General features: G+C 39.7%; 3 protein-coding genes, 2 long non-coding RNA genes and 1 other non-coding gene across 12 annotated transcripts; 3 read left to right on the top strand and 3 right to left on the bottom strand.

Moving 5' to 3' along the window:
• Positions 1-918: 918 nt before the first annotated feature.
• On the top strand, positions 919-2,174 carry LOC116921630. The gene is made up of 3 exons (XR_004393475.2): positions 919-1,349; positions 1,413-1,485; positions 1,560-2,174. It is a non-coding gene; the product is annotated as an uncharacterized LOC116921630 (long non-coding RNA).
• Positions 2,175-2,300: 126 nt separating this feature from the next.
• On the bottom strand, positions 2,301-7,687 carry LOC116921559 (N-acetylneuraminate 9-O-acetyltransferase). The gene is made up of 14 exons (XM_032927892.2): positions 6,946-7,687; positions 6,744-6,840; positions 6,187-6,667; positions 5,961-6,098; positions 5,727-5,843; positions 5,515-5,630; positions 5,121-5,411; positions 4,785-4,933; positions 4,534-4,703; positions 4,223-4,459; positions 4,011-4,117; positions 3,694-3,913; positions 3,513-3,615; positions 2,301-3,394 (listed from the first exon to the last, which is right to left on the bottom strand). Exons 1-14 carry the CDS (start codon positions 7,091-7,093, stop codon positions 3,153-3,155), a joined length of 2,616 nt encoding a protein of 871 aa, XP_032783783.2. The 5' UTR covers positions 7,094-7,687; the 3' UTR covers positions 2,301-3,152.
• A 2,668-nt stretch (positions 7,688-10,355) lies between these two features.
• Positions 10,356-16,483, bottom strand: LOC116921621. Of its 3 annotated transcripts, XR_004393465.2 has the most exons (3): positions 16,301-16,483; positions 11,310-15,924; positions 10,356-11,219 (listed from the first exon to the last, which is right to left on the bottom strand). It is a non-coding gene; the product is annotated as an uncharacterized LOC116921621 (long non-coding RNA). The 3 variants fall into 3 exon arrangements; XR_006645544.1 differs by having other exon boundaries at positions 10,356-15,555; XR_006645543.1 differs by having other exon boundaries at positions 10,356-15,924.
• Positions 16,484-16,790: 307 nt separating this feature from the next.
• Positions 16,791-17,013, top strand: LOC116922203. Its single transcript, XR_004393925.1, has one exon. It is a non-coding gene; the product is annotated as a small nucleolar RNA U3 (small nucleolar RNA).
• Positions 17,014-17,366: 353 nt separating this feature from the next.
• On the top strand, positions 17,367-19,075 carry LOC116921567 (eukaryotic translation initiation factor 2-alpha kinase). 2 transcript variants are annotated; one of them, XM_045172346.1, is made up of 5 exons: positions 17,367-17,479; positions 17,611-17,830; positions 17,914-18,420; positions 18,486-18,873; positions 18,934-19,073. In XM_045172346.1, the coding sequence occupies exons 1-5, from the start codon at positions 17,391-17,393 to the stop codon at positions 18,960-18,962; spliced, it is 1,233 nt and encodes a 410-aa protein (XP_045028281.1). In that variant the 5' UTR covers positions 17,367-17,390; the 3' UTR covers positions 18,963-19,073. The 2 variants fall into 2 exon arrangements, with proteins under 2 accessions (XP_045028281.1, XP_032783802.2); XM_032927911.2 differs by having other exon boundaries at positions 17,369-17,479; positions 18,486-18,869; positions 18,934-19,075.
• On the bottom strand, positions 17,752-22,319 carry LOC116921576 (tRNA (guanine(10)-N2)-methyltransferase homolog). Of its 4 annotated transcripts, none has more exons than XR_006645532.1 (12): positions 22,173-22,319; positions 22,044-22,109; positions 21,739-21,981; positions 21,542-21,676; positions 21,319-21,475; positions 21,013-21,258; positions 20,758-20,953; positions 20,571-20,697; positions 20,297-20,504; positions 20,062-20,161; positions 18,277-19,956; positions 17,752-18,210 (listed from the first exon to the last, which is right to left on the bottom strand). XR_006645532.1 is itself a non-coding variant. In XM_045172345.1 (9 exons), exons 1-9 carry the CDS (start codon positions 22,242-22,244, stop codon positions 20,337-20,339), a joined length of 1,410 nt encoding a protein of 469 aa, XP_045028280.1. In that variant the 5' UTR covers positions 22,245-22,319; the 3' UTR covers positions 20,288-20,336. The 4 variants fall into 4 exon arrangements, 1 of the variants encoding a protein (XP_045028280.1); XR_006645531.1 differs by having other exon boundaries at positions 18,277-19,967; XR_006645530.1 differs by having other exon boundaries at positions 18,277-20,161.
• Between the last annotated feature and the right edge of the window lie 8 nt (positions 22,320-22,327).

The raw sequence follows: 22,327 nt of genomic DNA on the forward strand, positions 1-22,327 counted from the left end.
AGGTGATTTGCGTTTGCAAAAAGAAAAACTGTCCACGTGTAAGAATGGAAATAGTTACATTAACATACCGTGATGAATCATGCACACTGTGTCAATTAAGGTATGAAAAACTGATTTAAAAACGTGTAGGTAGCCATTTTTGATGACGACTGTGCAAATTGATATCCAAAAGGTATGTTCCCGCCATTCGACACTTGTATCTTCATATTCATCTGTCTGAAACAAAAACTAATGAAAGGATATCATACCAGGTCTCTTGTAGTTGAAATCAAAATTATGGGACACTTACGGTGCTCCTTGACAAAGCCTTCATTATTTTCAAGATCAATAACATTATGGAGACATTGTATGCAGCAGCTGGGTAAAGTATCTACTGCTCGGTTTGACCCCCAGGTTTATGGACGTTACGCAAATGATCCAACAGTCACGTCAGTTTCACCATTTCCCCCTTTTTTGTTTTGTTTCTAGGACATTTTACTCAGTTCCAGTGCCTCTTTTCCTGGCCATTTTTCTTTGGTCTTTTTGCCCCTTCATTGGCGAAAACTCCTTTTTCGTGTCTCGTTCGTGTCAATGTCGAAACGAACTCACGGCATCTGTTGTAATCCACGGTATGTAGACGTCCGATTGTGCGTGCCAGCAGTTCTATCGATTGTTTTTGGCTTGCTTTCCTTGCGGATGGCTTCCATTCCACGCGGATTGTTTTCGCCCGTAGCTGGAGGAGAGAAAATAATTCTAGAGCCAAGCTTTTCTTTCAATCATCTGCTCGATTAGATTGAACAGGTCTCTAAGCACGACTCTATAAAAGCATCCCGCATGGTTCTTTTCGCATCATTTCTTCCTGCCACTAAGAAAAAAATAGAAGAAGTTTTCCCAACAGTTTCAGCAGATTCCTTCAGCGATTACCAGACGTGGTGCATAGCAAAATCAGAGCTAAGTCGTTTGGAATATCTGAAAACGAGCCAGACCAGGACAGAGAGAGTTGTTCTTATCTTATATATATATATACTTGTGTATATTGCACTTGAAAGTAGAATATGGTGGAGGAGTAGCAGACGGAAGGTTGAAGAGAACCCTAAGGATCCGCACTTTGAATGGCAAAGTTGCGCAGCATCATTACCAAATCGCGGGACCTGACGAGGGGAAGAAGACGGGGGAAAAAAGATAAACAAAGAGCACACAAGAGATTTACAGAAAACTGCTTCGCTTTGTCGTATGGAACGTCAATAATAGTTTTTCAAGTTTTCCAGAATTTCGCAAAACTTCTCCGATGGGATGGGCTGTTTGATTAGATCACGTGACTCGGCCCTCTGCTTTCGTCAGCGCAAAAAAATACTGATAGAGACAGAGAGGTAATAACGTAAATGTCTTCAGTTGTCTGAGCCAGAGATATAATATCGATTTTTCTTTTTCAGAGAGCCTACAGAAAAAATAAATAAATAAAGAAGAAAATAGTCGCTCAAGTGAATTAAAACGACCATAACACGGGTAATATACATAGGCGGTAAATTCCATTTCTACTGACGGTATAAAACTTTTTTTTTGTTTCTTTTTACTGAAAGTTTCCGCTTCTCTCGCAATTGAGGTTTTGGCTCGGAGTGGGTGTACCAAAAAAAAAAAAAAGTGAGGAAAGCCAATATTCAACGAGCTTACAGAGTGATAAGCCCTGGCCAAGTCAGTACCCACCAAACTGAAGGGAGAATGTGTGTAATGAAAATGGAGAGAGAAAAAGAGAGATCTATACTTTTCTTTCGTGTGTAGCCAGAGAAAGGGACATTGGTCCATCCCTTTCCGGTCACAGCCAGACATTTTTTACTCTATAAGCCAAGAGAGTGACCCAGCTTGTTCGATCCGGCTAGTTGGGTTTCTCTCTCCTTTCAGTACAACATGAAAGATTCGTTCGTGTGTCATTTCCTTCTTTTTTCTTTTAGATTTCTCTTTAGGCAGACAAACAAATGAAAAAAGTGAGCCAATTCATTCCAAAGTCTTCTCGCTCAATCTTATTGGCCCGGCTTTGTCGATTTCAAAAGGTCAATTTAGTTCCACTCTGCTGGGCTTCCTTACATCTGATAGGTAGCCGGTTTTTTTCTGAAATATTCCATTTCAAACGTCAGGAACTTTGGTTTGGTCACAACCCAAGTTGTGCCTTGACATCCAGACGTGACTGGAACTGATGTCACCTTACCATTAAACGCAAATAAGTTCATATCCGTGTGTGCCGTTATTCCGGCCCATTTTGTTTCGTTTTTTTTTTCAACAGCATTCATTTTTTTTTCTCTTTAAAAAAAAATCAGTTGTGCCAATTATTATTATTTTTTTTTTAGAAAAAAACTTATTTTCATTATATTTGTTAGTGCGTGTGACAGCTGCAAGTCCATTATAACCGGGAACGATTTTCAAAACATGGAGGGGAAAGACATTGGCGATCATCATCTAAAGATGCACGGGTTAACGATCACGAGGTACAGTCTTTGTTTAAAGGGATTTTCAGTTGAAAAATGAATTAAAAGACTCAATAATATAACAGGGGGGACGGTTTTGTGTTTTTAAGTAGTTTCTTAAGTCCTTTTCCTTTGGTTCTTTCCGTACATAATTTATGGGCATGTCTTCTTTCCAATCAGCAAAGTGCGCGTTCAAACACAGACGCAAAACCCGCACGGTGCGCAGACACGCACTAAACGCAACCCAAAAATAATAAACCCCCTCTTCTTTTCCTAGCATGCAGGGGACATACAAAGGCGTATGTTGAATAACACCGCATGTGAGGGGAATATTTAAACTCATATTTTGAATATTTTCCTCTCATTACCAAACAAAGGGAACCCTATATACTCATTTTCGTCCTTATTTCCTAAAGGGACAAATCAAATTTAGCGCAAACAAATTCTCCTCCCCCCTGTGGCTGCATTCGTTTGACACATTTCTCCTGTACAAACAACCCAAACAGCAAAACAACTTTGAAGAAATGAATTTTTTCAAACCCCACCAACCCGTTACCGTTGCGCGGCATGTCTTGCATGCGTAATGATTCTCACGGGAGCTGCTTAAATGTCCTCATCAATTGTCGAAGAAAGAGGGACAAAAGGATCTAAAAAAATACAACAACAAAAAAGTGGGGGAGGAGAGATTGGTTAGCGGTGGAGGATACCACGGAATCAGAACATTCCGTCGTGGATAGCAATCGGAACGAGAGCCAGGAAAAATAGAATGACATTGCGCAGCGTTTTCTTCCAGTCGGCCGGCACGGCCAGCGGCACGAGCTGGCCCGTGATGGTGTGTACTTCGTGCGCTACGCAGACCAAGATGTACGTGGTGACCATCACGTTCAGAACTGGATAGTTGGGAATGAGAACCAAAACGCCGTGCGTGTCAGCTGCAAGCCAGACGTGATACTGACCTGATGTGGGCGGAGAGCAAGCGACACCATTCCCGAGAGAATCATTCGAGTTATTTTCGATCCATCGTCACACAAAAATGAAAAATTCGATTCAAAAGAATTGGACAGTAGGACGTACCGATAAATAATTCGAGTGAAATTTTTCCAAACCAGGCGAAGAAGGATGAGTAACGGACACGTAAAGGTCCGAAAACGTTGCGTAACACAATAAAGCTGACGATCTGTAAAAATAATTTCCAATTTTCAATGCCACAAAAAGGGAAATCGAATTTTAAAAAATAAAATCAAAAAATCCGTACAGGTAAAAATGCTAAATAGGAATGGACTTCGTTGCACTTTGGTTTGCTGTGACAGGTGATTGTGAATGCCGTGTAACCGCCCAATCCCAACAGAGCGGCAACAACAACTAAAAAGCGGATTCTCGTCCGGCTCAACAGGTGATGACGTGCGCTGTCGTCGATGAGCCCAAACTTTTGTGCGTTAAGGTACAACAGCCCGAAGATCATCCCGTAACAAATGCTAAACACAAGGGATGAAAAATAAGACGGGGGAACACACACAGGTTAGGTGATCATCATTCAAGAATAGACGACGGCTAATCGATATGCATCCAGACCTGTATCGATCCAGCGACCAGCGGAACCACCATTCGTGAATCTCGTCATTGCTGGTGACAAACAACGCTTTCCACGGACGAACAAGAAAAATGGCTTGAAAGAAAACCTGGAACAAAGTAGGAAAAAAATAATAATAATTTTTAAAAATTCCCCGCCTCAGACACAAAGGCAAAATAACAAAAGAAACTTTGAACAGAAAATGATTAATAACCTCCGACATGTAGAGAATGGTGATGGCCGCCAACAAAGAACACAATTTGATAATGATGTAGAGGTACGCAACGGGGTTCGCTTCGCAAATAGCCGAACTGACTTTCGGTGGAAGGGCTAGAACGATGTAAACAACTAGGTACCAGAAAGAGACCAATGGCACAAAATAATACGATTGATAGGGCCGATTCATGCACAGACATATCACCACTGTCATCAGATTCATCCGAAATAGAACCTTTAAAAAAAAAAAACAATTAAGGACGTCCAATTTCGATATGTGCGGATTGATCAAGTTATGATTTTAGTTACCTGAAAGAGACGAGGAAAACTGGCACTGCCACCATTCCAGAAAAAAGACAGATGGCCGAAACCGGTGAGAAAGAGATAACTCGATACCAAGACCCTCATTTGCATATAGAGAGGGATAACCTGACTGGCTCCCGTCATGTGATAGATCAATATCACCAACTGCATCCAACCTGTCAAGAGATTTATTTTTTTTTTTTTTATTCCTGTTTTTCATACGAAAACATTGAATCTATTAGCCTCAGTCTGTTAACCTTTCCATTCGTCCGTTTGATCTCGATGGAGAACTTTAGTGGAACGACTCTCCTCGTGGAAGAAGAAGCCTAAAGCAAAGACGTAGCCGATGGGTACCCAGAAATTCAAATGCGAATAATATTTGTTCTCTTTCATAAAGAAAGTGGTTCTGCATGGACAAAAAAAAAAAAACACGGAGAAACTGAATCAATCATATTCACGCTACATGAGAAAGTTTCAACCGTAATCGCTTATTAATTGACCCTTGCACTTCTTGGCCTGATCTTTTATTTTTGAAAAAGACTTTTGATCGATCAAGCAGCGTTTTTAGAAAAAGGAACTAAAATTCCACCTACCTATCGCACAGGTAGAAGTAAGCCATGATAAGACCAAGTTTTCCCAATGCGGTAACAACTATGCGGCTATTAGATTCCACGTCCTTGACGGCCGCTTTGCGAGTTGAAGTTTTGTCGTCCAATCCGAGAGAATCCGCTTGAACGGCATGGCCGTTGGCCATGACATCTTTAACTATTTCCTCGGTCTCGTCGGCTTCCATTAAGTTTTCGATCGATCTGTACGATTGTCTACGCTGCTTGAGACGCAAATCAAAACTTCGATAAGCCATCCAAGTTGAAGAGATAGTCAAACTGTTATTGAAATTGAAAACAAAAAAATAATAAAGAAAAGTTGTTTATCTTTCACACGAAATGTTTGCTGGCAATTGGAAGAGTCACGCAATGGGTCGATTACCACACAAGTAAGATGGTGAAAGTGACGACCTGAAGAGTGGTAGCAGATTCTGCCGAGCGGCAGCACGTGCCATCGTCGAAACCCATTCGTTCGTTGCAGTACATGTTCATTAGCATCTTGGCAAGGATGAAAGAAGATTAGACACAGTCATTCCCAATTCCACACGATCAGCAATTATTTAAAATTGTTTTGTTTTTTTCATTCTTCCCAACCTGGACGTGATGTTTGAGAGTAACGGCATTCAAATGTAGCCCGTCATCAGCCGTGACCATGCCTTCCGTGACCAGTCGAGCACTTTTCCATATTTGGAACCGCGAATGTTGGAAAACCTACATTTTTTTGGGTAAATCGAAAGCTCATCATTCATTATGACCACACACACGTAACGCCCGCGATTGTTTTCTGATCAGGGGCTCTGTCGATGCATTGAATATTAAAATGTATACCCGAAGAGCGATTTCGTTGTATTCATCGATCAGGTCATTGCTGATTACTTGGCGCTGTTCCGACAACTTGCTGCTGTCGACAGGGTCCTGTAGCTTCCAAAGCAATTTGGAATTTCTATTGGGCCAGTTGTTGGCTGCCTAAGTCAAGGACGAATCGAGGAAAACATGTGTTAGGAAATTCTCGGTAGTAGTTTTTGCTTTCTAGTAGTGAAACCGATTTTCTCACTTTTGCAACTTGCTCGAGATTGCTTTCATAAACGTCGAGAACAGCGTCAGATCCGTTGGAAAGTTTGATATCCCAAGCGCCACTGCCTGCAATGACTACGTTGGGGACTGATTTGCTGAGACCTAATTGGTGAATCAAGTCGACGGCGCTTTGATTGAAGATTGGTCGCCAGAAGAAAGTCATTCGAAACGAAAGTTCCGAATTGTTGTAGGTGAGACTGCTGTGTGCCTTTTCTAGAGGCCTGGAATACACGTTCGTTTGTTCAGTAGCAATAGCTGAGACTCTGAATGGCACATCAATCAGTAGTTGATCCAAGTTATTCCCATAAATGTCTTTGACGATAACAGAAGGCTCAGCCTCTGGGTCCACTAGCTTCAAGATTTCAAAATACAGCTGTCGGATTCTAGAATCACCAATAAATGCCCAATGGCTGTCCTCTCCTGTTTGGAAACGGGTTTTCCTGAGGCAATTATTTGCATCTCTGTGTGAAAAAATTTGAAAAACAGGTTTGAACTTTGGATGGAAAAGAGCAATTTTCAAAAAAAACTTTAAGTTACATGCGAGATAGAGAGTGAATCATGCAGCCATAAGGTTGCCAGAGGTTGTTTCCTTGGTATCTTCCTTTTGTCAACAACCCCTGGCACGTATCTGAACCTGAAGCATCATGCCGAGCAGATAGAAAAAGTGATTTGGTAAGTGAAGAAACGAGTCAACAACCAGGAAAAAAAACAAAAAACAATCAAGCAATTTAAAAATTACCATCTTTAAATCGCAGTATTCCGTGATAGCCAACCAAACAGCCAACAAGAACAACAGCCAGGATTTTTGCATTTAAGGAATTAAACTGTTTGATGATTTCTGGATAAGATCTGCCACGTTTCGTGTCTGGAGCTTCGTTCTCCGCCATGTCGACTATTCGTATTCACTTCGTTCGTCTTTGATGAAAAATTGTTTACGTGTGCACTGGAGGGAAACCTGCCGAAGCATTTCTTGACGAGGCTTCTTCAAGAGCACGCCACGTACACAAAGATTTCAACTAAGACCTTCTAGGTCTGAATGATCATAAAATAACCAGTTTGTAACCCTGCAGCAACGACATTTAACGGTAGTAGCTGGGAGCTAAGACTAGGTTTAAATGTAAGTTTCCTTAACGTTATTAAATACAACGCCAGGCTATAGAAAGCGAACACACTTAACTTGACACTACGCAACACACACGTGTTTGTTTTGACAAGGTATTATTTGGTGGCGGCTGCTTGAGTACCAAAGCAACGCACCAAAGAGGGCGTTCCTCTGACGTTAGTTTTTGGAAACCCACTCTCTCTCTTTTTAAAAACACCGGCAGGTCTGGCTGATCTTGAACGTTTAAAAGTCACAGGGTTTTCCTTTTTGTACTCACTTGTTTGTTTCAACAAAAGTGGCTGGAAGCAGTATCTGTCTGAGAATCGCCCCGCGGGTCGTTATCGCAACGGCAAGTTTAGGCAATTTAACAAAACAAAAAGTGGAATGAGATAAAAATTATGCCCAACAAATAACTAGCACTCGTAGATCACGTTCCCTCAAGAAAAGGTCAACGTTTTTCAGTCGACTAGCCTAAGCTTGCTACACGACTAACATTATGAGATTTACGACAGTAACAATAGCTGTGACCGTGTGGCGGTTCCAGCCCACAAATTATGCAAAATGTGTCATCAATATGACACATTGGCATAAGACTATGCAGAAAATTACATACAAGATAAGAAATATAATGTCAGCTGGCGTTGTCTAATTTCAGGTATTTCATGACTGCACAGTTCAAGGAATCGTGAAAATGCACGTAATCACGACTTTTACAAACGACGACTAGTTTTAGATTTGAAACGGTTCTCGTCGTCTGGCGAAACAAGAACAATCAGAAATAATCGTTTTGTTGCCAATATCTCGACACTTGAGTCACGATTTTAACGATGATGGAATGAAAATCGACCGGTATCTAAATTCTGCTGGTTTGAAAATCAAAGTTCTTTTGGCCATGTATTATTTGTTGTTAACTCCAGGCTTATCTTATCTGCTGAAGTTGATGTATCTCGTAAACTCGTACGAATTGGCCTCCCCATTGATTTGGCATCGCCGTTACCCTCGGTCGATACGTCCATGAATACATCATCAAGATACAAAACTACACGTTTTGAAAGAAAAAGATGACAAATCAGATTACTGAAAATAGTTGGACATCACATTCATCACACAATTTTCGGATGCTTGTTTTTTTTCTTCTCCAGAAACGAGAATTAATATTATGGAACGAAGTCGTTTGTAACACACAAGGCATTCACATTATAGTTGTGAAGGGTAAGGCAGCCCGAGGCTCAACCACCTGGGATCGTAGGCATTACTTACCACTTTGAATAATAACAACAACACAAAATTCACAACTCCCCACCAAAAAAAGGTATCTACTGTTGAAAAAAAAAAGCAATACGTAAAAAAGAGAAGGAGGGGAATTCTTCGGGTGGATAGCCCTCTGGCAATACCTTGCAGTCCCTCGACTCCGCCTACCCTTAAAAAGGAAATGGATGCACACCTTTTGTTGGGGCGGTGGTTGGTGGGGGGGAATTGTGTATACAGCACGAACACACTTGACTAGAGAGAGAGAGAGAGCCAACAGGTGAGAGACTCTGGAGAAGAAGAAACAAGCCAAGGCTGTAGAATAAGACTCAAGGCAGTCACCAGTCAAATTTCACCAGTCTCGAACCGACAGCCGACTGGCTTGGACTAACACATAAGTTTTAATATTTTCTCTTACTATTCGACAGTTTGTTTTTTATTTAGTGAAAAAGAGGCTTGTCATCCGACATTTTGTTGTTGTCTCCTTCATTAACTTGGAGCTGATTTCATTCTTGTATTGTTTGACCCATCGTCCAAAGAGTGCCATTGTGTGTATTGCGTGTGGGTTTTTCGTGGTGTTTTCATCTAAAGTGACTCAGCGGCGCCACCTTTGTCATTTTTTTTTGTTTTTCCAGAACGGAAAAAAGGAAAAATAACAAGAGGCTAGAAAAATAAAAAACCTTGAACACTCCCGTCACGCTCTCTTAAAGGTAAGAAACGAAAGAAAAGGGCGAGGGTTTTTTTTTTGGTCTAAAAATATCTTACGTGTTTGCTTATTGCTATTCATCAGTCTAGAAGGGAATAGTTACAAATGTAATTCTTGAGAAACCCCTCAGAAAAGCCGCAATCTTTCACAAGCTAAAATTGCGTATTCAAATTTTTTGTTTTTTTCCCCCTGTTACTTGAGCAATAGGATCGTGTGATTGCTAACTGGAAATCAATCAATTGACCAATCCTTTTTTTTTTCTTTTCTGAAGAATTCATTCGTTCTCCACCCTCACCCAACAACAGCAAATTCAGTCATTTGTCCTTGGATTGAATTAAATCCTACACGTTCAAATGGCTTTGAAGATGAAGGTTCTTCCTTTTTCATTCTTTATTCGAAACTTTTATTTTTATTCATTTCCATAAAAAGGAAAAAAAAAAACCCTAAAAGGCTAGCGGGGAAGCTGCATAGTCAAAAAAAAAAAGAAAAGAAAAAGGACCGTAACTTTCACTCGATTTCTATCAAAACTCGGTGTGCACAAAGCGCGTCTATCTTCTATCTAAACAACAAGAAGAGGATTATTGACTGTGTGTTATTTGGGGAGGAGATTAAACATGGAAACTTAAGCCAGGGACATTCCTCGATTTTCTCTCCGCATTTGAAGAGAAAGAGAAAAAACCCGATCGTGTTGGTTTTGAAGTTCCATGTGACGAGTTACCAAAAAGAGGCAGACCTTCTTCTTCTTCTTCTCCTTTTGGGTGTAGTAAATGATGGGCTATGCCACTTTCACTATTTTTCCTTTCTCCTTCTTTAAAGGCATTCATAGTTTCTCTTCTGGCGATTTCCCGCTCTGACGCGCGTTTTCTTCTATGAATTTTCTTATTTATTTGCTATAACAAACCGAGAGGACCTCCAATGGAATTGAGGCCACCAACACTTTTTTCGGTTGTGCTGCATTCTGTTTGAAGAGAAAGTGGTCAGGTTAAACAACACACAAGTGCGCATGATAAGCGAACGTGTTTGGAAAAAAAAAACAACCTCCATTACAATGATTGAATTGAAACTAATTTCTTTAAATTTCAAAACCAAAATGTTCAGCTATTCATTTGAATTTATTTCGCTACAGGGCAGACAGAAAAGATTAAGAAATGAACCGTTACGAGTCGGCGTATCGAGATTACACCATCCAAAGAGGTGGAGGAGGAACAGAAGGTTCGGCCGATGAGTCGACTCTTTATCCCCAGCGGCCGGAACGGAGCAAAAGCGGTCGAGCCGGAAGGGGTGTCCGGGCCGGTGTCAAAGACACGGCAACCACAAGCGACAGCAGCGCCGAAAGTCATCTCGCATTCGACGGGACAACTAGGATGATGATGGCTCAAACGAACCCCGGATTTTCCAGCACGGACGAGGAGAGTTTCATCCATCAGCCGCATCACATCCATCGACATCATCAAATCTCGTCGCGCGAGCTTTCAGATCGCAGCGGAGGCGAGCGCAGCAATCCAGATTTCTTGGTGGCCAATGACGCCATCCAGACTTATCAGAGGTACTATATATTCATGCCACCCCCTATACATTATTACCACGAAGCTCGCGTTTGTTCTTCAATTAAGGTCAACTAGAATTTACGAAAAAAAAACAAAAAAACAACAGAAATTAAGGTCGGCGAAAAATCATGCACGTCTTCTTATTATTTCAATCCAAATTTCACTTGGGAAAACAGACCCCAAAAGAAACCGTTATAAAGTCAACACACGGACGAGTTATACACACACACACACACTCAGTTAAGAGGAGGGAGGGCCGGGGTCACACATAATACAAATTCTTTGCTCTTCGGGAAGAACGACAACAGGGGTTTAGAAATGTCGTTTGTGACTGCGGCGACATCATTTCATTTTTGCGCAATGCCGGCCCCCGCGGCATATCTTACCTTTCTCTTTTATAACGTGCATAACTGAAAAAGAAAAAAAAAAGACAAATGAATATAAGAGGACAAGACAATTTTTTTTAGACGCTGTTTTGGGGGCTACTAGATTCTCATTACCAAACAAACCAGCCGCTGGAACACAAAGCGTTGAACCCGGAGATGAGCTTGTTTCGTGTTTGTTGTCTTGTTTTGTTTTCTTCTTTTTCTTCTGAAGACCAGAACTAACACCCGAAAAAAAAAAGCGGATGGGAACTGAAGAAGAAAAATGTTGTGTGTCGATCGGATACAGGAAACTCACATGTTAGGGAAGGACAGGCAAAATTTACGACAGGTTCAACGTATTCTCAATTAATAGATGGGAATCTAGGGAGTGTGTGTGGTCAACTGTTTCGCACGCCACTTGAAAAAAATAAATTTTAATAGTAAACAAAAAAAAAAATACGTGCTGGAACAGAAGGGCTAACGGACAGTCGGAAACTTGCGGTCGCCGACTCTTAGTGTGTCTGTCCAGTGGCCCTCAGGGCAGTCCATCTTTTTTTATTCCCCTACGAAAAAACACTTATTTTCTTTGTTCCATCAAGGGCTATTGAACTCTTGTATCAACAAAGAAAAACAAGAAGAGAAGAACGTGTTATTAAAAGCAAAAAACAAAAAAAAATATATGGAAACATCAACAAGAAAATCGAAACAAATGTTCTTCTTTTTGCTGTTTGGCAGATCGCCCAGTCTGGGAAGTGGTTCCCTGTCGATGGACGAAGAACGTCGGGAAGAGCGCTATCGTTACGGCCAGCACGATGAGAACAATAGATCGACCACGTCTATTGATCACGAAGTGCCCGAGATCTACATCCCACAACCGGAATTCCTCACTCGGATGCCTACCTCGGAACTCAGGTCTGAACAGCGCCATTCCCAATTCTATTTTCTTTTTATTCACCCCAATTCATGTCACGTATTTTAATGACCTGGAAAACACAGTCAGGGATCGTACAGGACGTACAGGACGGCCCCGCCCTACACAGAGGATGCTACTCTTCGTTCCAAGACGTCCAAACGGGGTGGCATCGTGATCGAGTCGTCCAGGGCGCCACACCCAATGTGCCCCAATACTCGCAGTTGTTGCTGCCTTATGTTACTGTTCAACCTTGGCCTTTTGCTCGTCTGTCTCGGTTTCGTTATCGTCCTGCAGCTCAACGATCCGCCCTTCGTTTGGTATTTATCGCAATCATTTTCTTTACCAAATGCGACCTTCGTAAAATGTCGCAGCTAAAAAAAAATTGTGAAACTTTTAGAAAAAAACATTTTTTTTAATGGCCATTTCGTGGTTCTTTCCAATCAAGTTGGAAAGGTTTTTGTTTTTTAAAGGGAAAAGGCAGAGATTGTAAAACACCGATAAGATGAGCAATCAAGCAGTTTAAACGTAAATATTTTTACGAGTTTTGTGTGAAGGGAACCATAAAAAAAAAACGCTTAAATTTCTTTGACCTGTAAACATTAAACTTGCGCCTTGACTCTGCCCTAATGATTATTGGTGGGAGTCATTATCGAACGATTTTTTTCTTCATCACTTTATTTTCTTACATTGTAGGTATTTGGGAGTGTTTATGTTGGTGTTTGGCTTCGTCAGCCTGATCATCGGCCTTGTCTTTTGCGCTTGGATGTGTCGTGAAGGATCACCTGACGCTCCTCTACCGCCCAACAGCGAACTCTATTGGACGCACCACTGGTATTAAAAAAAAAAAGAAGAAGCTACTTTCATGTTCTAAAAATATCACCTTATGTGCTTAATTGATTTAATGTTAAGGCGCAAGACCATTTACCTGCCCGAATCTCACGGCCGTGTTCACGAAACGACCGTCAAAACTCCCATACCCGAAGAGGAACAGTATCCCTATGCTGATGAGAGCGATTCTTACAGCGGTGGCGATGGTCAACCGCACCAACAACGCTACCATCATCACAGCAACAACACCAATCACGGACGTTACTAAAAGAAGAAACATTTTCTTTTTTTTGTACAAAAGAATTTCATTTTTTTTTCTTCTTTTTCCCCCATGGGTTCATTTAACTTCCTCCTTCCGAAATAACCAAACACAATTTTCTTTGTCGAGTCTTCTTTGAGTACTACAAAAAAAACGCTAGGATCAAACACACAAACAGTTGCGGTAATTTCTTTAATTGGAAAATATAAGGCCCTAAACCATGTCGATCAAGTTGCCAAAATAATCGTGAAAAATTGACCAACACATTTTGATTAGGGCTGTTTTTTTTTTGTTTTGTTTTTCACCCTTTAGTAGGGCCCTATGCAAAAATAATATAGTCGAAATACTGCTGTGTGTTTTTACTTTAACATATCCTAATCACAGCTATCAACGAAAACAAGACTTGTAAATATTATCCCCTCTTTTTTTTTTTTTCTATCTCTCGTAAATAGTCACGGTTTTATAATCTCGCGGGCGCATCCGGCGGAAGAGCTTTTGTCAGTCTTCCTCTATTTGCAACTTTCCCCCAAAATTCTTAGCGATTATAATAATAGGTGAAAAAAAACAAAATTAAAATTAAAAAAAAAAAAAAATGAATGGTTTAAAGAAACCATCGTACTTTAATAAAATTATTAACCTTCATTGTACGAAAACAAATGATTAACATTTTGTGTAAGCTTAATGACTAAATGTCTAGGATTAGATGATTTTCGTTCTCCCCCCCCGTGTGTTGTATACGCACACGTATGACCCATCTGGCATTTATTTTGATTACATACTCGGGGTGTAATGTTCCCCCCCTTCAAAACAACAACAACAAATTAAAAAATACAATCTATTTGGTTACGATCTATTTATTTCTTAATTTTTTCCCCCCTTTAATTAAGAATTTTAACGGGAAAAATTATAATTAAAAGAAGAAAAAAAAACGGATATTCGTGACCTTATTTAAGGCCAACAAAGTGTTTGCAGTATGAACAATAAAGAAAAACTTTTCCTTACATTTAACGCAGTCCGTTTTGGTTATTCCGTTTGGAATCGTCAGTTGTTGTATATACGAGACCCCCCTTTGCGTTTTTCATATTACAGCAAGTTCATTAACGAGAAAAAAACTGTCGGAATTAGAGCCGGTCCAAGTTCCGCGCTAAATCGCAGCTCGTAATTATTTCAAGGGCAAAAAAAAATGTGTGGCTTTATAATATAGTAATAAAAAGAAGAAAAAAAAACAGAAACAAGTACGTAATAAGGTCGGCGACAACACGAATCTACTGGCCTGATAATATCCGCAATTCCCTCCGCTGGTTGGACTGAATCAATTGGCTTCGGGCTATTTTATTTACTAGTTTTCCAGCAAGTGGCAAGCTGCTCTTATTATTTAACAACTACTCTATGCATCGCTACTAGCCGTGGGAATTTTCGGTTAGAGTCATTTGAAAAAGAAGAAAAAAGTCGAATTTATGGTTAGCAAAAAACAACAAATTGTGTATCTCTTTTCTTCTTCTTCTTCGAAACTCTTGCGAGATCGCTAGGACGTGTATAAATGTATGAAAAAGGTCCGCATACGCACACATGACTCGAGGGCTTCACGATGGCCGACAAAGGATTTAGTCTTACGTATAGATGTATGGCCAAAGAAAGACGGTATAATACATTGCAACCTTGATCATCATCATTTTTTGAGAGGCTATTTAAAAGAAAATATACGAGACTCGCATTATTCTCTCGCTTTGATGATATCAACTCAATCCATACATTTTATTTTTGTTTTTTTTTTAAGTTTACGTGTACCAGCGGTAGTGTCTATAAATGGAGGCTTTTATTCGGCCCTGTCGCCATTTAATCCGCGGATCATATTTTACGTTTGTCAGCAGACAGACCAGACGACTCATCACGGAGCCAATCTCAATCGAATTTGCATATGCAGAACGAGGTTTCTTATACATTTTCGGACAAAACGGGATAACCGACGATTTAAAAAATAATAATGTTTAACCGGAAAAGCAAAAACTATATCCACCTCCCCAAATATGGCTGATTACCTTATTGAGACATTGCCATACAACCATGACAGGTTTTCCCATCCAGACTTCCTTAGAATTTTTGTTTTTCTCAATCAACAAAACATACTTTCTCTCTTCTTACTCATCTTTTTCTTTTTCCTTGAACAGCGTGCTAAAAATGCACATGTGCGTTCAAGTGGATTCATCCTGTCGGAGCAATCACGCTTCGGCAAACAGCCAAATGGATTTTTGCACGCAATTTAAATGCGGTAAATCATTGGACTGTTTTTGGGGGCTTCTTTTCTCGTTATGCGCGTATGAATTGTAATAGGGTATTAAACGGTCTCGTATTCTCCCGCCGAATGAGGTGTCACGTTTCACCTTAAAAGAGCAAAAAAACACACACACAAAGAGAATCACTTGCGCATAAAAGCCACTTTCTAAAAAAACACATTTAGTTTAAGAACGCTGCATAATGAGTCCTACACTCGCAAACACAGATTGTAAAGATATGGGCCGTTTAACATATACACATAGGTTTTGTTGAAAACTGAAAGGTTAACTGCAATCTATTGATTGCTTTTACAATACGCGGTAGAAACGGTGTCCTTGTAATAAAATGTTTTCGAAATGCGTGACATTCTATCATTACGCATTTTATTTGCATGGAAATCGAGGTTGAAGTTGCTTTCTACAGGACTGTACAACAGCTTTGTGGTGCTTTAAAAGCTATCGTTTTGAAGAGTCATTCTGTTCAATTTAAAAAGTAAAAATAGGTAACTGAATCACGGCGCAAAACCTTTGGTAATGTTCCCTTCTTTATCGCTGCTTATCAAAGGACTTAGGCAGTGTTTGTCAATGAATCATGTAAATGAATGGCCATCTGAACTTATGATGAGTAAACAAGTTTTGTGAATAAGCCACAACTAAACAATGACAAATATAAACTTGATATCATTCAAATACAAATACTATGACATAAGATGAAATCTATAGATTTCCCCACGAAACGTCTAAAAGTTGATTTGACAATTTAAACTAAACACAAACTTGTTTGTGGATAAAAAGAAAATTGACAATCATCACATTCACAGGAAGTGTCATGACAACTGAATGTTGGACTTACCTACTGGAAGATACATGGTTCACACGTCGTAGATTCAGTAACTCAGACTTTCTCGGTACGCACTCAAAGTGATATTCAATTTAAATTTCGTTTAAAGTAAAGTTTAACCAACTTTATTCTGTTGTTCGTTGACATTTTTTAAAGTTGGTTGCTCCACTCGCTCTTTATTATTCTAGTGTGACGCCACCTAACGGCAAATATGATCACTGTTGTCATTATTCAAGGACGGCCTTAATTCACTAACGTTGATACAAGCTGCAGATGTTATTATTTATAAGACAAAATCACCCTAAAAACTGATTTTGATAAAAATTTCTAGTTCCGTTTAATGAACACTACTTGCCAATCCAAAAACTTACAAAATATAAACAAACAAATGTAAATAACGAAATTGAAAGAGTGGTTGTCAATATTTTTACACTGGTGAAAACGCCATCGCTAGTTTGGATTTTAAAAAGAATAAATAGGGGTTTGAAACCAATGTATCATTAAGATCATACTTCACAGGATCATTTCTGTAGTATATCTTGACTTGTTTCCCACCAGAAACATGTCTCCTTTCAATCCACGATGACGAGTAACGACGCTGGCTTCTGAGCGTGAAGCAGGTCGTGAGTGTAACTACTTCGGTAGTATCTACTCACGGCCATTGAGGACCGTTTCCGGTACTTCCTCGTGAAGTACTGGAAGGAAGTCGGCGTGTTCAGAGTGGTTGAAACCCTTTTTCACTAATCAAATTAATAATAGTAGCTGAATAATCAACATTCGAGTTACAAATAATCGCTCATAAATTTCACTGAAAGAAAAAATGCGTACATAACTTTTATTTAAATATATACTTTATTATATCTTCTTCACGATTCAAACCAATGTAATCACTCACTATCATTCTACAAAATCGCTGTATAACTCTGAGTTAATGCGTAATAATCACAATTTTGATTGTGAAGTGTTGGAATGGTCTCCATGTTATGACCCTAGTCCGATGTGCAAATTGCGTCGGTCGGTTTCAGTTGCTAATAACCTCGTACGTTCGGTTTAGCGCGCTCAGATAACTTCATTGCATCAGAAAGATAATATCAAAGTGATAATGAACTCTCAAGGAGTTAAAGGAAAAAGTCAGTGCTTAACAACCAGTGAGTGTGAGCATCTGTACCTTTTCTTCGTCAGCAAAAAAAAAGTGAGTAGAACATTCAATCTTTAATCGAACAAATTCAAGTTATAATTAATACTTACGATGGCTGGTTGAAAGCACATGTCATTCTGACAATCGGGACGTAACGATTTGATACACTTACCTTCTTGCCCAGGGATTCACGCAAGGTTCTATTCCGAGGACTGCTCATGGCTCTGAAAGGTTTCATCTCAATAGCCGAGTTTGACATACTTGAACTGATAGGTGGAGGAGCTTATGGCCGGGTATTCAAGGCTAAGAGAAAGAACGAGAAGGAGACCTTTGCTATCAAATGCATTAAACTATCAAACGACGACGATGTGGAATTGGTATACAGCAGTATGAGGGAGTTAACTGTAAGAATTACATTTCAATTCTGTGATCGTCTTTGCCTCATTAAGCATCGTATTAATACATCTCGTTCACTGACTTTGGTCAGGAAATGCGACGATTGCATCATCCCAATATAGTCCAGTACTACTGCGGCTGGTGGGAGACTCTTCCACCGTCATGGCGGAGAAACAGCAAACAAGATCAGGTTGACGTGTCGTGGTCTAGCCAAAGTGACGATTTTTCTAGTGAGGCTGAAATTAGCATCGATTACGAAAAACGAATGAAAATGGAGGACGAGCGTTGGGGAAATGTCAGCGACTCTTCTCTGTCTAATCAGCTGGCATTGTCAGCAAAAAGCGATGGCAGCGCCACGCGAAGGGATGACGAGGTTCAGAGAGAATGGCTTCAACACAAACGATTAACATCACAGGAGACTAGCGAATTGAAATGTAGAAGTAATAAAACTTACCTGTATTTGTATATCAAGATGGAGCTTTGTCGCAAAGAAAATCTGGCCGATTGGCTGAAGACTCCGATTTCCCAACGTGTTCAACTGGACGTTAACAACATGTTTCAATCTATTTTACAGGCGGTGCATTATCTCCACAATCAGGTTCTAATTAAAAGTTTATTTTCTTTTCTGCAATGGTTTTTCATCTTTTGGTATTAATTCTGTAGAATATAATTCATCGTGATTTAAAGCCAAGTAACATTTTCTTCAACTCCGAATGGTCAATTAAAATTGGCGATTTCGGACTAAGCAAAGGAATGACAATGGAACAGGCTCTACTAACCTCCGATGTGGACTACGGACAGACGCGGTCAGGAACGGGTACTTCTCGGATGAATCACACGGTCTATGTTGGCACCAAGCCTTACATGGCACCTGAACAGGAGAAATGCCAAACGTATAACCACAAGGTGGACGTCTATGCACTGGCTATCATCCTCTTCGAACTGCTGATTCCATTCGGTTCCGCTTCCGAGCGACTGATAGCCATTTCCAACTTGAAAGTTTACCAGCTCCCACCTAAATTTGAAGAAATCTACGGCACAAAGTTTGTAAGTAAGCAGACACACAGAGATACACTTTGTTTTATCGGGCATTAAATTTTCTTGCACGCAGAAACGGCTGCTTATCAAGATGGTATCTGAGAATCCAGACATAAGACCGGAAATTAAAAACATTCTATCCGAATACAATATTATAGCAGTCATCTAAATATCTCGAAGCAAATTGACCACTATTTCAGTCTGATTCCTCGCCGATTGCAGAGAGAAGACATTGATCTTCATCCGCCTCAGATAAGGAGGATGCAAGATTTCCGATTCGAAAAAAAGAATTGTTTCTATTGTGGTATTACAATTAGATTAATACGAACACTGACGAAATTCAATCGCATATTGTCCTGCGTTTCTAGATTAATTATTCAGAGCCTGAGGATTCAAGGGAATTAGGACAGGTAATGAAACAGTACCTTCAATACATACTTTCAATTATACCTTCAATCACTTAGAAGCCAACGATTTATGGTATACAAAATCCCGATTAGTTTGTCTAATGAAAAGGAAGCTAATTTCACATTGGACATGTTTTAAAGGGGAGCAATTTCAGTTAAATTTTCTACAGGATCCACAAAAACTCGAACGATGCCGACATAGTAAGAGGAAAACTGAAATTTTAAAGTCTAATTAATCACGAAAAACTAACGAAATAATTAATTGCTTTTATTTCAAAGTGGACAGCAATACGAGGGCAAGTTCACATAGACCTCCTAACCATCTCTCTCGCAAAAATACGAAAGCAATTGCGCGAGGAAGCGAAATTCACCAACCCCGACAAAGGACCGGGAATACAAGACATTTTTCCAGAGCACGCCGCCAAAAAAACTAAATCTTTTCGTTATTCTAACTGACGGAAATGGACTGGGAAGCTGTTGGTAGACGTCAAATGCAGAAAAGGACATCACGACTTTTAACCTTTAAGAGTATTGAACTTTTGGGGAACGCCCTTTTAACTTTCATAGCTATAACAGTGTAACAGTGAGAATATAATCAAAACGTACCGAGAGTATTGGCGCACCTGCGTCTGGACCATGCTGTTTATAGGGAAAAAGCGCCAGATCCGCAATATTTTTCCTTTGGATTCCTGTGATGCGTCTAAACCGTAATTAATCCACAAGTTATTTAGTAATTTGACACATTTATCGTTTGAACTTCATAAGGTTGAAATATAATAAGAGTAAAAGCTTACATTGCATAAATCATTCATGTGGCTGACGCGTTGAATGCTACAGGTCTTACCAAGCCGGCCTTGTTTTTATTAGTGCATCACGTGTTCTTCCCGTCTATTCCTACGAAAGTTCTTTCATTACGGAGAATAAGCCATGAAATAACAGATATTTACGTGCGAACTTTCGCGTTCTTTGGAATGCAGATGTGCCTCGTTGAGAAACGAAAATTAAGAAGACATTGCATAGTTTACTTACTTCAAACGTGTATTGCGCGCCGTATTAAAAATTCGTTGATTTACTCATTACATGGCAATTTTGCTACTCCATTTCCACGTTTACTTCTTTTAGTGAGATATTCGGCTTGCACATCTTCTCTCGCACGCCCTTTAATTTCACCGGTGTTAAAGAACTTGTGGCGGAAAGTGTACTGCAGATCATGGATTATTGCCGAATCTGCTGCTTCCTGTTTGCCATATAATGTAATCTAATTTGACAATTCTCAAAAATTGGAAAATTGAAAAAGATATACTTTGGGTTCCATCGTTTTTTGCATAGTGATTAACCGCCGGCTGGAATGCAAATTAAGGATTTGCTCGCTATTGGCTACCGTTTCAAGACAGGGATGTTCTGGTAACAGGTCAGGATCGTATTCCATTCTACAGCGAAAAGTAAAATTTAAATATAAATTAGTAGAAGTAAGTTGATAGAAGCCCTACCTTATAATCGGAATCCAAAATACCACTCTTCCATTTACTTTGAGGTTGTTGGCAGCAAAATTGAGAAGATCTTTGTACATATCGCCTAAACCATATTGGGTTTTTGAAGGGAAATGTGGTGAAGCTAGTTCTTCCGGAACAGGAGCTATTTTCTTGCTGCCCACTTTTTCTGTCGATTCGCGAATTCCGTAGGGTGCTACGTACATCAAGTTATGAATTAGTTAAAATCCTTATTCACTGAATGCGTTTTTTTACGATCGGTTATTATGGAATCGAAACGAAATTCCGGTCTCCAAACGGGTCTGGATGCGTCACCCACAAACACGTCTAAATAGCGCGAGAAGAGATTGTAAGTCTTGAGGTTCCCCTTGATATCCTCATCTGGTTGACGTTTTTTTTGATGAGCTCTACTAGGTTTCATCTTCCCGTGAAGTGTGAGATAATCTATATCCGTGCCGCAAACATAACCACCGAAATGAGCTGCGGCTACTAGAAGAGATCCTGTGAAACAGTTGGATTATTAACTGCATGTATGATGTAGAAACTATAGGAATAAGAAACCTGTCCCAACAAAAGGGTCAACAACTACATGGCCATCGTCAATCTGGGCAAGGTTAGCCATAATCATCGATAATTTAGGATCCATGCTAGTGTTGCCAATGAAGTGTCTAGTCTTAAGGGAATATTTTTCTACGGCCGATCTTTCGCTATTCGAAACCTACATGAATTAAAATGACAAATTTTACTCTTAAATTTTAAAATACAGTAAGGTTTCTATTATTACCCATCTGCCAAAAAAGTAATCATACGGATTCTCCGGAATACGTCCTGCATCAAGTCCAAAAAATTCATAATAATGATAGGTCACACTTGGGTTTTTCAAATTGGCAGTTCCAAGAATAGGCAGAAAACTAAAAGACTAGAAATAATCACACTTGTCATATACATGAAAAGGAAAACAACTAGCTTTAAAAATCCCACCTCAATTTTTTTTATTTTATCCTCTTGGCTTGTTACTTTATTAAATGTATCCACCACAACTTTGAATGTGTTTTCCTTTTTGAAATAAAATGTAAATTCAGTAGGTAGGATTTTTAGTTGGTCATCAAGGTGTTCTTTTGTGGTTGATCTTGCCCACAACTCGATTATGGACCGAACTGTGACAGATCTCTTCATAAGCTTTATTGCACAATCCTCACTGGGCATGGAAATGAGCATCCAAGGCTATTTTAAAGTTTTAAATATAATAACTTTGCAAAAGTTATTTAAAATGTTTTTATGCATACATTTTCTGCTGGTTTTTCTATCCATGTATGTGGAATTTTGTACATTGCTAAAATAGCTTCAACTTCCTACACAGAAAATATAAACAAGGTTAGTATAGGAGTGAACTTGTAAAATATATAGTTTTATACAGGAATTCTGAAGGACACATGTTCATTTGCACACCAAAGTAAATAAGATTTCCACGTGTGTCGCGCTGCCATTTGTCTGACTGACTATTTTTATTCAAATAATGATCGTCTGCTACTCACCAATGTCACGGAAACAACAGCTGAAGTTGCAGCAG

Source organism: Daphnia magna, linkage group LG4 (assembly GCF_020631705.1).
Source record: "Daphnia magna isolate NIES linkage group LG4, ASM2063170v1.1, whole genome shotgun sequence".
Taxonomy (NCBI): Eukaryota; Metazoa; Arthropoda; class Branchiopoda; order Diplostraca; family Daphniidae; genus Daphnia; species Daphnia magna.